The 17,921-nt window shown below is 40.6% G+C and overlaps 1 protein-coding gene across 5 annotated transcripts in view; it reads left to right on the top strand.

Moving 5' to 3' along the window:
* The window catches only part of smap1 (small ArfGAP 1), a 265,913-nt gene that overhangs the window by 166,316 nt on the left and 81,676 nt on the right, over positions 1 to 17,921 (top strand). For 4 of the 5 annotated variants that reach the window (XR_009815521.2, XR_009815522.2, XM_061963403.2 and 1 more), the window contains 3 exons: positions 5,911 to 5,971; positions 7,900 to 7,968; positions 16,490 to 16,590. Coding sequence is in view for 3 of the 5 variants with exons in the window: in XM_061963403.2 (XP_061819387.2) it covers positions 5,911 to 5,971; positions 7,900 to 7,968; positions 16,490 to 16,590 (231 nt within the window). In the remaining 2 variants the exon portion in view is untranslated. The remainder of the gene's footprint in view (positions 1 to 5,910; positions 5,972 to 7,899; positions 7,969 to 16,489; positions 16,591 to 17,921) is intronic. The other variant, XM_061963404.2, reaches the window with a different exon arrangement.

Consider the following 17,921-nt stretch of genomic DNA (forward strand, 5'->3'; position numbering starts at 1 on the left):
TGTCAGTCACATGGACAGCTACAACAATGACATCATGGCGCCCCCCGAAGAGGTAACTCCGCCCACTTCAGATGACGTCATTAATCAAGATTTTTTTTTCCATATCTTCTGCTTCTTACTGTCAGCCAATACCAAATGACTTTTATTCTAAGATAAAACATTATCAGGACATTTTTGTTAAGTGTAAGTCTAGTCAGTCACATTCTGATTTTCAAACTCCACCTCCAGTGACTTTGGTTCCGCCCTCAGTGACTATTGCTCTGCCCACTCCTCTGTGTTCTCCCTCCTGGTCGTCCCTACAGTCCCATGATATTGGGAAGACTAACAGTCAATTTGGACAATTTAAAGAGGAGGAGTATACCCCCCTCCATACCTCCCCCCACCCACCCTTGAAGACGGTTCCAAACCGCAAAGAGCGCGTCTGGTATCCGCGTCTTGACGGGGGGGCTAGTACTGGGAACTGTGCTAGTGGGGTGGCACAACTGCGCTCAGCTAAGCCGCAACCTCCTGCACGGCCACCGCCACCAGTTTTTCGGCGTGTTAAGCCGCAACCTCCTGCACGGCCACCGCCACCAGTTTTTCGGCGTGCTAAGCGGCAACTCCCTGCACGGCCACCGCCACCAGTTTTTCGGCGTGCTAAACCGCAACCTCCTGCACGGCCACCGCCACCAGTCTTTCGGCGTGCTAAGCCGCAACCTCCTGCACGGCCACCGCCACCAGTCCTTCGGCATGCTAAGCCACAACCGCCAGCTAGGCCACCTCCAGCTGCACCTCGGCTAGCATCTGCACCTGTTCCTGCACCTCGGCTGACACACCAAGCTTCGTCTCCTGTACCTCCACCACGCCAAGCTCCACCATGCCAAGTTCCAAGGCTGGTTCCCACTCCAGCGCCGGCTCCAAGGCTGGTTCCCACACCAGCGCCGGCTCCAAGGCTGGTTCCCACACCAGCGCCGGCTCCAAGGCTGGTTCCCACACCAGCGCCGGCTTCAAGGCTGGTTGCCACACCAGCACCGGCTCCAAGACCAACCCCTGTCCCTGCTCCGAGGCTAGCACGAGTCGCGGCTCCAAGACTAGCACCAGAACCTGCACCAGCTGCCGCGACGACGTCGCTTTCTGCTTCCACGGCGACGTCGACCCCTCCTGCTTCCACGGAGACGTCGACTCCTCCTGCCTCCACGGCGACGGCGACTCCTCCTGCCCCCACGGTGACGTCGACTCCTCCCGCCCCCCACGGCGATGTCGACTCCTCCTGCCTCCACGGCGACGTCGACTCCTCTTGCCTCCACGGCGACGGCGACTCCTCCTGCCTCCACGGCGACGTCGACTCCTCCTGCCTCCACGGCGACGTCGACTCCTCCTGCCTCCACGGCTACGTCGACTCCTCCTGCTTCCTTGGCGACGTCTGCTCTCTCCTCGTCTCTGGTGGGCTTTTCCAGGACGCCGCCACCTTCCTCGCCCTCATCGTTGTCTCAGCGACCTCGAGTGGTCTGGCTGCGCAAGCGGCGCTCTCGGAGGTTTGTGTATGGATGCCAGTGGCGCAAACAGCAGCGACACCCGAGACGTAGACTTAGAACTCTCCGGCTGCTGAACTTCTGGCGCCACTCACGCCCACCTTCTCGGCAGCCACGAATGTGGCCTTTCCGTGGTCGCCCGCCTCGCCTGCGGCAGCGGCGTTCCACTCGCCGCCGCCACCTGACTCTTCCCCGGTGGATTCGGGGACACGTGGCCTGGCGACCCACCACCAAATCCTCCCTCCGCCCTCCCTTGACTTTTGAACTGTTTCTTGTTTTTTGGGTTCTAGGTTTATTTTGTGTCAAGGGACATCTGGAATCTGTCCTTTAAGGGGGGAGTACTGTTACGATCCGCTGCCCGGATCATAGTTTGTTTATGTTTGAATCACGTGTTTTCAGCACCTTGATTTTGTTTGTTTTCAGTTGCCATGTCAACCGATTACATTCACCTGCCTCTGGTTAGTGTTCGGGACGCGCACCTGTTGCCCGGGCACTAATCAGAGGGCTATTTAGTCTTTGCCCTGGCCTCACTCGGTCTGGCTTCCTAGTTTGTTCTTACACAACTGATGACGACGATTATTTCCTGTTCTTTAGCTGCTAATTTTCACGCTAGGCTATTTTGGTTTGCTAGCTCCCACGCTAGCCCTTTTGTTTTTGCCTTTTGTGCTACGTGCATGTCTTTTGTTTATCCACCGTATGATTTATATTTTAAATAAATCATATTCGTACCTGCAAGCTGTGTCCGAAGCCGTCTGCATCCTAGGGAGAACCACATCCGCATCACGATGCGACCCGGTCGTCACACTCTTAATATTAAAGGGTTTATCGTTTTTTTACTTCTTATTGCAGAGTCTTCAAGGTCTAATGTGGGGGGTGGGGGGTAGTTGAAGTTGAAGTTATGTGTTGCTAAGTCTGTTGAGACTTTTATTGAGACTTTTATTAGTAGGTTGCACAGTGAAGTACATATTCCGTACAATTGACCACTAAATGGTAACACCCGAATAAGTTTTTCAACTTGTTTAAGTCGGGGTCCACTTAAATTGATTCATGATACAGATATATACTATCAGATATATACTATCATCATAATACAGTCATCACACAAGATAAACACATTGAATTATTTACATTATTTACAATCCGGGGTGTGGAGGGGGGGTTAGGTTTGGTTGTTGTCATCAGAGAGAGAGAGAGAGAGAGAGAGAGAGAGAGAGAGAGAGATCAGAAGGAATAAGAAAAGTATCTTCATTTGATTGTTTACATTTGATTATTAACAATCCGGGAAGGGTGTTAGTTTAGGGTTGAAGTTGCCTGGAGATGAACTTTTATTGCGGTTTTGAAGGAGGATAGAGATGCACTTTATTTTATACCTGTTGGGAGCGCATTCCACATTGATGTGGCATAGAAAGAGAATGAGTTAAGACCTTTGTTAGATCGGAATCTGGGTAAACGTGGTTAGTGGAGCTCCCCCTGGTGTTGTGGTTATGGCGGTCATTTACGTTAAGGAAGTAATTTGACATGTACTTCGGTATCAGGGAGGTGTAGCGGATTTTATAGACTAGGCTCAGTGCAAGTTGTTTTACTCTGTCCTCCACCCTGAGCCAGCCCACTTTGGAGAAGTGGGTAGGAGTGAGGTGGGATCTGGGGTGGAGGTCTAGAAGTAATCTGACTAGCTTGTTCTGGGATGTTTGGAGTTTAGATTTGAGGGTTTTGGAGGTGCTAGGGTACCAGGAGCTTGCTTTAATCAATGCAAACTGGTGTTATTTTGGTACAAACAATTTTTATTACGTCACAATCACCGCTCTGCAATGCGGCAAAAAAAAGTGTCGTAATGTGTATATTTGTATAAATGTGTGTTTGTGTGCATGCACCGACCTGTGATTACCCTAAAAAATATGACTTTATCGCAGTTTGTACTGTATTCTTACATGTTTGGTAAACTTCCCCTCTTCAATTTAGTAGGACATTACTATTCTTGGGACGGTATAGCTCGTTTGGTAGAGCGGCCGTGCCAGCAACTTGAGGGTTGCAGGTTCGATCCCCGCTTCCGCCATCCTAGTAAGACTGCCGTTGTGTCCTTGGGCAAGACACTTTACCCACCTGCTCCCAGTGCCACCCACACTGGTGTAAATGTAACTTAGATATTGGGTTTCACAATGTAAAGCGCTTTGAGTCACTCGAGAAAAAGCGCTATATAAATATAATTCGCTTCATTTCACTATTCATTGCTCTGTACCGAGGATGTCGTTGTGGCTTGAGCAGCCCTTTGAGACACTTGTGATTTAGGGCTATATAAATAAACATTGATTGATTGATTGACATTCTTAAAGCATCGAGGTTGCCGATTAATTGTAATAACAGCTGTGTAAACGTGATCACAGACCTTTCTGAGACAGCACACGGTTGTAATAAATGATAATCATAAAACAACTGAAGTTAGTGTAGTGATTTTGATGCCAAGTCCATCCATTCATTTTCTACCGCTTGTCCCTTTTGGGATTGCGGGGGGTGCTGGAGCCTATCTCAGCTGCATTCGAGCGGAAGGCGGGGTACACCCTGGACAAGTCGCCACCTCATCACAGGGCCGTATATATATATCTATCATATAGTTATATAATATACAGCACGGTGGAAGAGGGGTTAGTGCGTCTGCTTCACAATACAAAGGTCCTGAGTAGTCGTGAGTTCAATCCCGGCCTCGGGATCTTTCTGTGTGGAGTTTGCATGTTCTCCCCGTGACTGCGTGGGTTCCCTCCGGGTACTCCGGCTTCCTCCCACCTCCAAAGACATGCACCTGGGGATAGGTTGATTGGCAACACTAAAAAATTGGCCCTAGTGTTTGAATGTAAGTGTGAATGTTGTCTGTCTATCTGTGTTGGCCCTGCGATGAGGTGGCGACTTGTCCAGGGTGTACCCCGCCTTCCGCCCGATTGTAGCTGAGATAGGCTCCAGCGCCCCCCCCGCAACCCCAAAAGGAATAAACGGTAGAAAATGGATGGATGGATAGACATTGATATAATATATATATATATATATATATATATATATATATATATATATATATATATATATATATATATATATGTAAATATATGTATATATATACTGTATATATGTATATATATGTATGTACACAGATATACAGTATGTATAGGCTGTATATGTGTGTATAAATGTTGTTACTTTATATGCAGTCTGCTTTCGGCCACCGAACAAAATTTTATAGCCCAATGTGGCACCCTAGTCAAAAATTTTGGACACCCCTGCTTTATTTAGATTAAGCAAAATCACACTTTTACTTTAAATTAAGTTTTTTTTATTTATTTTTATCATGTTCATGGCTTTTTTGAAATATTGTGTTTATTTGCTTGTGTGTTTATACAACGCAGAACTTCAGCAGTAAAAACATGTATTTTATCTGGAGTGAACTCTTAATTCTACCTGTCAATTCAGAAACACATACCTGTTATTCATGTGAAAGATTTACAATCTTAGCTACAGTTATTACAGGTTGATTGTCCAACTTACTTACTCCTGGTGAAGAAGCAAGCGAGAAGAAGGTTAGCGGCATCAATTATGGTTGTAATTAGTGAGTTTAATGCACAAATATTGGATGTAAACCATTTTTAGAACTTCAATTATTGTCAGAGATATTAAAGTCAACAGGCAGCACGGTGATGCTGTGGCTCGTGTCCCACAGCAAGAAGGTCCTGGGTTAGATTCCCGTGCTTGGGGTCTATCTGTGTGGGGTTAGCCCTGCGGTGAGGTGGCGACTTGTCCAGTGTGTACCGCACCTTTCGTGCTGGGATAGGCCTCTGTGTAATCTCAAAAGGGACAAGCGGTAGAAAATGGATGAATAGATGGATTAATGTCAACATCACTGAGATTTTAAAATGATGTTCATTGAAAATAAATTGTGGACTGCAATTGATGGGGTTTTTTTCAGAATTAGCACATCCTTTGTCTTTCTGTTGTGATTCCATCCACCACTGTTGTATGTTTTTCTAATTCCTGCGCACAATTCACCACTAATGCATTGCTGAATAAGCACAGACAACATATTAATTTTATTTTCTTTGATTGAAACAGTATTGAGTTTAAAACCAGCCATCAATAATTTGGTGAGGAGAAATTCGGTTTGTTAGCAGCATTGTAGATCTCTTGAAGCCCATGCAGTCCCTTCCTTTACACGCTCCCATATCAAAGTTTTGTTCATCTGTATCAGTATATTCCCCACTTTCCCTTTCTGATAAATCTGTCTTTCTACTTTTTATGTATGTTCAATCTGCCTGCTTTGCCTTCTCTCTACCGTTCAGATGTTTACCTCATGAATACACCTACCCTTATTGTATGGCATATTGTAATATTTCAATATAGCCTGTTGTTTTTTTCTACACAGTCCGAGAATAGAGCCAGTCCCAAGAAGAGTAAAGAGACAGCTGTGGACCTGCTAGGCCTAGGTAAGACCTGCCAAACCCTCTCAATATATCATGAGAACATTTTCATAACACGATAATCGTTCAAATCAGAATTGAAGATCAGAAGATCTTATTACGGTTTTTGATTGATATTGCAATCAATTGTGTTTATTCCATGTCTGACATTTAAATTTAGGATTCATACATGAGTCATAAAGAATGTTTGTAACATGGTATTGGTGGATGATCTATGATACAAAACCCAAAACCAGTAAAGTTGGCACGTTGTGTGAATCGTAAATAAAAACAGAATACAATGATTTGCAAATCCTTTTCATCCTATATTCAATTGAACAGACTGCAAAGACAAGATAATTAATGTTCGAACTGGTAAACTTTGTTATTTTTTGCAAATATTAACTCATTTGGAATTTGATGCATGTTTCAAAAAAGCTGACACAAGTGGCAAAAGAGACTGAGAAAGTTGAGGAATGCTCATCAAACACTTATTTGGAACATCCCACAGATGAACAGGCTAATTGGGAACAGGTGGGTGCCATGATTGGGTATAAAAGCAGCTTCCACGAAATGCTCAATCATTCACAAACAAGGATGGGGCGAGGGTCACCACTTTGTGAACAAATGCGTGAGGAAATTGTCGAACAGTTAAGGAACAACATTTTTCAACGAGTTATTGCAAGGAATTTAGGGATTTCACCATCTATAATCCGTAATATCATTAAAAGGTTCAGAGAATCTGGAGAAATCCCTGCACGCATGTAGCAAAGCCGAAAACCAACATTGACCTTTGATCCCTCAGGCGGTACTGCATCAAAAACCAGTAACACTTCAGAAAACCACTGTCAGTAACTACAGTTCCTCGCTACATCTCTAAGTGCAAGTTAAAACTCTACTACGCAAAGCGAAAGCCATTTATCAACAACACCCAGAAACGTTGCCGGCTTGGCTGGGCCCGAGCTCATCAAAGATGGACTGATGCAAAGTGGAAAAGTGTTCTGTGGTCTGACTCGTCCACATTTCAAATTGTTTTTGGAAACTGTGGACGGCATGTCCTCCGGACGAAAGAGGAAAAGAACCATCCGGACTGTTATAGGCGCAAAGTTCAAAAGCCAGCATCTGTGATGGTATGGGGGTGTATTAGTGCCGAAGGAATGGGTAACTTACACATCTGTGAAAGCACCATTAATGCTGAAAGGTACATACAGGTTTTGGAGCAACATATGTTGGCATCCAAGCAACATCTTTTTCATGGACGCCCCTGCTTATTTCAGAAAGACAATGCCAAGCCAAATTCTGCACGTGTTACAACAGCGTGGCTTTGTAGTAAAAGAGTGTGGGTACTAGACTGGCCTGCCTGTAGTCCAGACCTGTCTCCCATTGAAAATGTGTGGTGCATTATGAAGCGTAAAATACGACAGCGGAGACCCCGGACTGTTGAATTACTTAAGCTGTACATCAAGCAAGAATGGGAAAGAATTCAACCTGAAAAGCTTCAAAAATTGGTCTCCTCAGCTCCCAAACATTTACGGATTGTTGTTCAAAGGAAAGGCCATGTAACACAGTGATAAAAAATGCCCCTGTGCCAACTTTTTTGCAATGTGTTAATGATAAGTCAATGATTATTTGTTAAAAAAAAAACGTTTCTCAGTTCGAACATCAAATATCTTGTCTTTGCAGTGTATTCAATTGAATATAAGTTGAAAAGGATTTGCAAATCATTGTATTCTGTTTTTGTTTACAATTTACACAACATGCCAACTTCACTGGTTTTGGATTTTGTATAATGTACACAATCTATTGCAGTACAACACAACCTAGAATAGAATAGAATATAACTTCATTGTCATTCCCCTTAAAAGTACAACACAATTATTTTTCAGTACAACCCATCCAAGAACAGACATACAATGTGTATAATAATATTATACAATATACAATATATCTTACAGGGTTAGACAGAACAAGAAGACTGATGGATTGCCACCTAGCGGCGCCCGGTAAAAAGGTGGGAAGGAAAGGTAAACAAGGGTGGAGGAGGAAGAGAAAATAAAGCAACTTCCAAACTAAGCTCCTATGGAGGGTAACAGAAAAAAAAAACCTGAGCAACAATGAGCACATACTGCATGCGCACATTTTTATGACACACAAAAACTTGGCACTTGCAATGGGTTCGGGAAGGGCATCCAGCTCAAAGCTGCAGCCATCAGGGCAATTTTCAATAGTCCACCATACCGTGGGTGGTGAAGCAGTGAAGACGTGGGATTGGGGGTGGGGATATGTGTGCAGATCTGTGTCGTAGTAATCCATGGGTGCGTGTTTTGTCCATATGTCTGGAAGTCGCTTCGTTTGGCATCACGAAACTATCAACATCTCAGGTGTCTTTGAAGGGATTTCATATTTCAGAGCGTCTTTCACTGCAATGGTCTTACTGGGGTGTTTACAGCGTGGCCTTGCGAAGGCCATTGCAGAGGGAGCTGTGTTGTTTTGGTTAGGGCGAACGAACACATTTCAATGGTTTTTCTGCTCTAATTGTCCGTTCTGGCAGTCAAATTGATCATCATTTTGCCTTGTTTGTGAGTGGGAAATTACGATTGATCTAAAAATTAAAAAAATGCGTAATGGAATTTAAAGAGGAAGGAAGATTATTCCAATGAAATGGGTCTTTGAACTTGAATTGCCTGCAACCTATTCTTTAGATTTTAGGGACTGTAGAACATGGATTAGCCATATATCTATGAGAATACAGTATGGAGCTGTCTACTAAACTGTAAGCTATTTTAAGTACGGGAGAATATATTTAAAAATAAACTAGACCCAGTGAAGCTAATGCCTGGATTTAGAAAAAAAAAGCAAATTCAGAGTCTGGCAAATGCAGCAATGGTGAGTTCTGAATGGACATCTCTATAAGGAGTTGTATAAAATATTGAGAAATTTGAGGATACAGTCAGTGGTGTTTTGGTAGATCACATCTGCACAATGGAGAATAGGATGTAACAGTTGTGATGTTCTTCTTTTTCTAACTTGAAATGAAAACCAATTGATTGATTGGTAGAAAGTGCCCAAACAGCCATACATTATCTTGGGGGTTTAAAAGTAAACTCAGGGTTCATCTATCGAATGTTTTTCAATACATTAACTTGCATTAGTGAAGTTATATTGCTAACATTAATAAACTAGGTAGATAAACCATATATTACATCATAGAGCATTTTTTTCACATTAAGAACAAGCCTGTTGTAATTGGACCACTGTTGGACAGTATTAAACTCATGTGGCAAATTATATTTAACTTGTCATATAACACAATTGATATTGAGATAGGCTCCTGCACCCCCCGCAACCCCAAACGGGACAAGCGGTAGACAATGGATAGATGGCTGGAAATGGTAAGCTTAAAGATGAACATGGCAGAATGAGTACAATTGAGGTAAGTTGTTAATAGAAATAAAGTAAAGAAGTGGACCTAAAACAGAATCTATTTTGAAGATAACAGTTAAACAAGAGGACAGAGTTTTGATGCAGGCCAAGATAATGCGGTTTGTCCAGGATAAGATGATAATCAACTCGGTCAAAAGCTTTTGACAAATCAATAAAACATTTCACCTGTAAATTGGCCGGTGTCAGATGCAGAAAACAAGTCATTTTTTTAATTCAAGAAGAGCTGTAGGTGTAGAAACATAGGTTGAAAATATGATATATGTGGAAATAAGATGTTAGCTTCAGTGACATAAATAAATAATTGATGAAAAATGTGTTTTTCACATTTAGACAATAATTATTTACATCAATTGGGTCTCCACCTTGGAAAAAAGGAACAACTCAGGCATACTTCTTTGCGAAGGGAATACAATGGATAAGTCAGACAAAGGATACATCCGTATGTGAGCAGCACATTTCTTAAAATTTTGCTTGCAAAACATCAGCACCAGCACAACTAACAACAAATTCCATTATACACATCATGAGGCATGTTTCGATGAGTAGAAATAACATATTCAACCATAAAATAGGGGTTTGTATGCAATGTACGAGAAAGTGCTAACAAAAAGCAATAGAGAGGCGAGTGGGATCATCTTTGTTGCTGTTGGGAAGGAACAATGCTTACAATCTCTTGAGTGATAGAATGCTATGGAATATGACATTGAACATAGGTCACATGCTCAATTCAAACCTATGGCATTTTGACCCACATTATGTGCAGTAAATACCAGGAATTTCTGCTCCATGTTGACCTTAAAGACAAACAATACAAGAAAGAAAGTACAAGATAAAGCCTTTCAACTATAAATATGGTAAAATTATACACACTTTTTAGGCTCTTCTGTTTGTAATGTTCGAATGCTGACAAAATGAAGAACTAATGATCACTGTCTAAAAAATGACAATGCAGTTGCGTGCAGCATACAGAACCGGACTATAAATACATGATCCACACCTTGCAGCCTTGTTGAGAAGATGAGATTTCACACATAATCAATAATTCCAATACGCGGCAGTATTCTTCCCCACTCTTCCTCCCATCCCCCTCCACTATGTCTCTGTTTACTTTACCACTGTAGCCCTCTGGCAAAATGGATCCTACACATCTTACTGTTTGTTTAACCAGATGAAAACAATAGTCCTCCTATTTTCAGTTCCATTTGCTTTGATTGTGCTCTTAAAAGCAGTACTGAAATTGTACTGAAATTGAATTGAAATTTCAATTATCATGTGGGATGTATAGAGATGTCCGATAATATCGGGCTGCCGATATTATCGGCCGATAAATGCTTTTAAATGTAACATCGGAAATTATCGGTTTCCTTATTATCGGTATCGGTTTTTAAAAGTAAAATGTATGACGTTTTTAAACGCCGCTGTGTACACGGACGTAGGGAGAGGTACAGAGAACCAACAAACCTTTTTTAAGGCATTTCCTTTACGTGCATGCCAGCCCAGTCACATAATATCTACCGGCTTTACTCATTACGAATTAATGCAATGCATACTTGTTCAACAGCCATACAGGTCACACTGAGGGTGGCCGTATAAACAACTTTAACACTGTTACAAATATGCGCCACACTGTGAACCCACACCAAACAAGAATGACAAACACATTTCGGGAGAACATCCCCACCGTAACACAACATAAACACAACATAAACACAACAGAACAAATACCCAGAATCCCTTGTAGTAATAACTCTTCCGGGACGCTACAATATACACGCCCCCGCTACCCCCTACCCCATCACCTCAACCCCGCCCACCTCAACCTCCTCATAGTCTCTCTCAGGGGGAGAATGTCCCAAATTCCAAGCTGCTGTTTGGATAGATAGATAGATAGATAGATAGATAGATAGATAGACAGTACTTTATTGATTCCTTCAGGAGAGTTCCCTCAGGAAAATTTTAATTCCAGCAGCAGTTTACAGAATTGAGATCGAATTTAAAAAGTAAAAAGTAAATAATGGGGGTATAAATGGAAACAGAATAGAAAAATATTACAATAAGAATAAAAATAAAAAGCAACAATGAGAATAAAAATATAACAGTAAAATAAGAATATAACAAGAGAAACTAGGCAGTAGTGACCATGTTATGAAAATGTATTGCACTGTTATTGTTTTGAGGCATGTTAAAAAAAATTGTGACTTCAATAATAAATATGGCAGTGCCATGTTGGCATTTTTTTCCATAACTTGAGTTGATTTATTTTGGAAAACCTTGTTACATTGTTTAATGCATCCAGCGGGGCATCACAACAAAATTAGGCATAATAATGTGTTAATTCCACGACTGTATATATCGGTATTGGTTGATATCGGTATCGGTCATTAAGAGTTGGACAATATCGGAATATCGAATATCGGTAAAAAAGCCATTATCGGACATCTCTAGTGACGTATAAAGGGAATAATTACCCTCTGTGAGATGTTCTTTTGTGTGCATAAGATGAGTTTGCAAGGATCAAGGCTGGGTTAGTGATGTGAGAAAGATGTGATATATGGCATCTATCCATCCATTCATTCTTCTACCGCTTATATTGCACTTGGGTTATACTTAGTGAATACAATAGTGTGTCTTGTTTGGGTTTCTTTGTGGCATAATGCATCCAATCAAGATTTAGCACGATTTAAAGGGTCCACAAGTGCATGTGTATTTTTAACAGCACACCCCACTGGAGTGTCAACAATGGCAGTTTAAGAAATCTATCCCCACTGTAATGCATTCACCAGTTTAAAAGGGCTAATTTAGCCAATCAAAAGCCGGAAAAATAACTTGCTGATCGTTTTGACGCCTCTACCCGTCAATATACATATATACATATATATATATATACTGTATATATATATATATATATATATATATATATATATACATATATATATATATATATATATATATATATATATATATATATGTATGTATGTATGTATGTATGTATGTATGTATGTATATTTATATATATATATATATATGCTGGCATGCAGAACTAATGTATGATTGACTTAGTCTGGGTTACCACCAAACACCCTATATATTTATTTATATTATTATTTTAGGCATCATCCCATTATGTTGTGTAATAGATTAATTTATGTTCCGGTTCTCCGGATTGTCTCTGACCATAAGACAGTGAGCCTTTAAAGTGACCAATGACAAAGGAGGAGCGTTGCCAGGCCGTGTAGTCCATGGCCGCCCCAAAGTACACGAGATTGGTTGGGTTTTGGCACTGTTTTGACACCATACACTACTTTGTAAGCCTTACAGTTGTGAGAGGCAAAAAAAAAAGAACACGGCAAAACAAAGCGTGGGTCACCTTGTGCATGTTTATTTTGTTCAGGTGTCATCAGAATATGTTAATAAAGCAAACAAATAAACTTGGCCAGTCAGGGGTTCATCTTCCTGCGTCTTGCAATGACAGCACACAAGACAACTTTACACCCCCAGCTTTTTTTTATAGACCCAGGTGTTGTTTTTTAAGTATGCCAGAAGTTATTGTGGAGGACAAAAACTAGGTCAATATTTTAACTCATAAAAAGACGATGCAGGTCTCATCAAGACTTTGTCCATATTGCACAACCTTACTTCTGTGTCAAGGCGTCCGCTCGCTATGCTGGCCCATGCTCCTCTTGCAAACTCTTTGTGTGGCGTGAAATACATCTCCAAAATTATCTCAACTCTCGCTGTGGCAATGTGGACCATTAAGGCTGCAATTGGCCTTTCTATATCACATTTATTCCTCTTAATACGACTTGTTCAGGGAGCCTACTCTTTACCGTGATGCTTTTGCAGCCTTGTTGTGATGAAATGTCCTGCTTTTAGACACTCACAATGCACAAATTGCATCTGGCTGGCATCTCTTGTGTCTCGTATCTAAAGTAACTCCACAAAGCTGAGATGACAACAGCACTGGATCAAATTAGAGGAGTGACATATTTTTTCACAATATCTGAGCCGGTAAATTTGGCCAGTATGAGACTGATACCAATCCTGCGTATTGAATCTAAGCATCCACATTTAAGACTGGAAACCAAACACAAACAACAAGCTGAGGTCTTTTCCAAGGTTTTTGCAATTTTTTTTTTTTCTCAACATGATTTTTTTCTGACTTGGCTTACATTATTTTCTGCATCATTAATTAGCAAAAAAATAAACAACAGACTTCTATTGTCTGAAATTTTTAATTATGGTGTTTGATGTTGGTAGCTGTTATTGAGCCAGAAAGCTGAAGTTGGTAACAGTCCTCCAGCATGACAGTCACCCAAAAACATGGAACCAAGGCTGAAGAAGCAGTATATAAGGATCTTCTATCTCCATTATTACTGGAAGACTAGAGGAAAATGAATGGCGAAGCTAAATACATACACACACACACACACGCCGAGCAGGACGACCCAAGAAACGAACCGCAAAAGCTTCAAAGTCCCTTAGAGGTGATAGAACCATATGTCGATACTATCGATACCTAATTTAGTATCACTTTATTAATGATACTGAAGTGATTAGAATTATTTTTTTCTTGTTTTTATTATTACAAAATATGTTTTGAGTAGTTTATGTTATCGTTTACAACGCCTGGGAGTAAGTCTCTGGACACAGGAAGGCTTTGAGGGCAAAACCCAAACGATTTGAATCGGATCCAATGCTAGTTTTTGCTTTTGTTTAGTTAATGTGCACTAGCTATCTGGAATGTGTTTACTTTAGTTACTTGCTGTAAAACATGTTCACACACTGGTAGACAAATATATTGTACATCCAAATGCACATACTTTACATACTCACTTACACACAATTATACATACATATATACACACATATGTATATTCATTCATTAATACATACAGACGCGCACACATTGGTACTTACCCACATACAAAGGTACCTACGCTCCCTCATACATACACAAATACAGTAAATACATACACACTCACGGTAAATACATCCACACGCACATTCACTGTACAACATACATATATACATACTGTACATATACAATCACTGTACAAACTTACATATACACATACTGTACATATACATCAGTGTGTGAATGTGTGGATGTGTGTGTGTGAATGGGTGAATGTGGAAATAATGTCAAAGCGCTTTGAGTTCCTTAAAAAGGTAGAAAAGCGCTATACAAGTATAACCCATTTTACATTCACTGTACAAACATACATATACACATACTGTACATATACAAGCACATATGCATACATACAGTCATGCATATAATGACGTTTCATCAAACATATATTAATGTTGTTTCCCCAGGGGAAACTGGATAACACATGGCACACTGACAAAGCTAAACCTATTATTACTATAACCATCTACAAGGTTAATACAGTTTGCTTCTCCTTCTTCCCCTCCATTTATCTGCTTTCTTTTGTATTTCAAGTTATCATTACATATATGTATTGTTGTATTTGAAACAATTGTATTGTTGATAATAGAGGTAATTATTGTTATTATTCATTATCAATAGTGCTATTTCTATTGGTATTTGTATTGCTCCATTTGTAGTGCAATCATATTTATTGTCATTTCTGTGTTATTAATATTTACTTCTCTAACTGTTTCTTTGCGATCACTTTTCACATCATATTTGTACATATTGTGTTTGCTGATGCTGTTCTGTTGTTGTTCTGTTTGTTATTGTTATTGTTGTGTTTGCTGTCGTTGTTGTCTCTCTGTCTTATCTCCCTCTTGTCCCCGCAATTTCCCCCTCTGTCCTCATTTTTTCCTCTTTCTATTCTCTCCTGCTCTGCGCCAAATAACAATACAAATACATTTAATAAAGTCAAATACAAAGAAGGCAACAAGAGAAGTGTCCCACACTTCTCTTTTGTAAAGTAAATCTGTACAGTAAATATGGGCATCTACATCAACAATATGATTTGCCTGAGTAGCTGGACAGAACAAAAAACAAACAAAAAAACCCAAAACATGTTCAGTTCTCTAAAATATTGTCAAAATATCGGATTGGGACTCGAAACAGGATTGGAGTGCCAGACGATGAACCAACAAGTCTACAAAGAGATCCTGCAGCGTTTGCGTCATTGACTGATTGAGAAGAGACGAGAGTTGTGGCAGGACCATTACATCACACCTGCTCATGTCGCCCTGGGCATTCGACAGTTTTTGGCTGAAAAGAACATTGTTTAGTTAATGTTGGAGAAAACTTCCAACTCGTCTGACCTGGCTACTCCCATATCAGGGCACTTGTTTTGAAGATGTCATGACATCAAGATGATGGCTGTGACTATGGGTTTGAAATAAATATACTGTAGATATTTAGTGGTAGTAGTCCTGGAACTTTTCTGACAGACCTTGTATCCCATACTTTACAATTTAGAATACTTTGCCTATTTGACCAATTTAATGCTCCATATCGATGCAAAAATTGCTCTACATCAAAAGAAATGTATTAAATCCCTTTCATTGGTGACAGAAGTGTAATAAGTACTATGACACATAAACTTGAATGCTATTTGTTTTTATTATTTTATTATTTGTTTTTATTATTTATTTTTTATTGTTATTGATTATAATAAGAGTCTTTTGTGCAGATGGTGTGGGTTAAATTTTCGGCCTGGGCCCCAACACCCAGCTGTTGGAGATGTCCATTACATGGCTTTTTGCCTTGGCATGGTTGCGACAAGATGTGTATTCTGTGTGAAAAAAATAAATAATAAAAAAAATAGGCCAAATAACACATGCAAATTGAACTCACTTTGTTGACAAAAACAAAACAAACAAACAAAAAACAAACAAAAAACAAAACAAAACAAACAAACAAAAAATAAATAAATATATATTTATATATATTTATATATATATATATATATATATATATATATATATATATATATATTGAGATACAGTAGCTGTCAATTTAATCGCAAATTAAAAGTTTAATTACATTATCTAATTTAATCAAGCATAAACCATTGTATTAGTATTATTGATAAATACGATGGCTTTGATCAGCTTTAGGTAGTTATTGGAAGGGCCGGTAAGACTTATGCAATAACATGATTTTCTCTCTCCCAGATGCTCCAGATGGTTGTGGAGAAGTCAATGATGAACTGGACATTTTTGGACCAATGGTCTCCAACCCTCTCCCTTCCTCCAAGAACACACAGCAGGCTAAGGTAATATGCACAGACACACACACACACACACACACACACACACACACACACACACACACACACACACACACACACACACACACACAAAAACACACACACACACACACACACGCACACGCACACGCACACGCACACGCACACGCACACGCACACGCACACACACACACACACATGGACACACTTTCATCATCTGCTTATCAGTGTATGCCTGCTGCTTTACAGGGAGTCTACTGAGACTTATGAAGCAATGGCACACAAACACACAATGGCAGGGTCTAAAACATAACATATATTCAATAATGAATGCACTGTATACATGCAAACACACACACTGGAAGATATCAACGTGAACTACCGTACCTTTTATTTTACAGAATTAATTTCACCATGTCCTTGAAACACTGGGTCTCTCTTACAAAGTCAGCCGATGGGGGAATGGAAACTGTGTGAATTCGGTGGCCCTGTCTAAAAAGTGCATTAAAAGATTAAACGTCATATTTTAGATCACATGCAGTGCTGTAGAAGACATGAACATAGTCATTGTATGATACATGAAGACAAGTGGCGAACCGCCTTATGTAACAATATACGTAACACTATTATAGCTTAGCAAACGGCTAACTTGCTGCTGCAAAATTAACCAAAGTAACACATGCACACTGAAACATTAATGTTGCAGCATTTAGGTAGTTACAATTATAAGGGATTTACTTTAAGTCAATCCTATCTGAATAATATTACGGACACATTTGCAATTTAGGCAGTGACGTGCGGTGAGGTTGATGGCTGGTGAGGCACTGACTTCATCACAGTCAGATTTACAAACATATGAACCCTAAAGAGTATCTTATTCACCATTTGATTGGCAGCAGTTAACGGGTTATGTTTAAAAGCTCATTGTAAAGGTTTGCAGGGGAGGTGACGGCGACAGACACTAGAGGGTGGTACTGTTCAACCATTTATTATATATATAGTCCAAATATATATAATAATAAAACAATACTAAATATACGAACTAAGGAAATGGAGTGTGACAAAAATCCAAGAGTGTGTAAGGTGTAAGACTATGTGTAGTATTTAACTGGAACGTTTTACCGTAAGTGTTAAAGGTGCGTGCTGAGAGGAGCGGGGCTGTCAGACAAGGGTGGTCCAGGGGCGGAAGCGTGGTCGAGAGGCAGGAGCGAGTCGTCGTAGTCCGGGGCGAGCGAGGAGTCGAGAAACCAGGAAGCACGGGGCAGGCAGGGAAGATCCGGGAGCACAAGACGCACAGCTTGACTCGGGGATGCACACAGGGAACTGCGGGGTGAGGGAGGACACGACAATCAACGCAG

The sequence above is a fragment of the Nerophis lumbriciformis genome, linkage group LG02 (assembly GCF_033978685.3).
Source record: "Nerophis lumbriciformis linkage group LG02, RoL_Nlum_v2.1, whole genome shotgun sequence".
Classification (NCBI taxonomy): Eukaryota; Metazoa; Chordata; class Actinopteri; order Syngnathiformes; family Syngnathidae; genus Nerophis; species Nerophis lumbriciformis.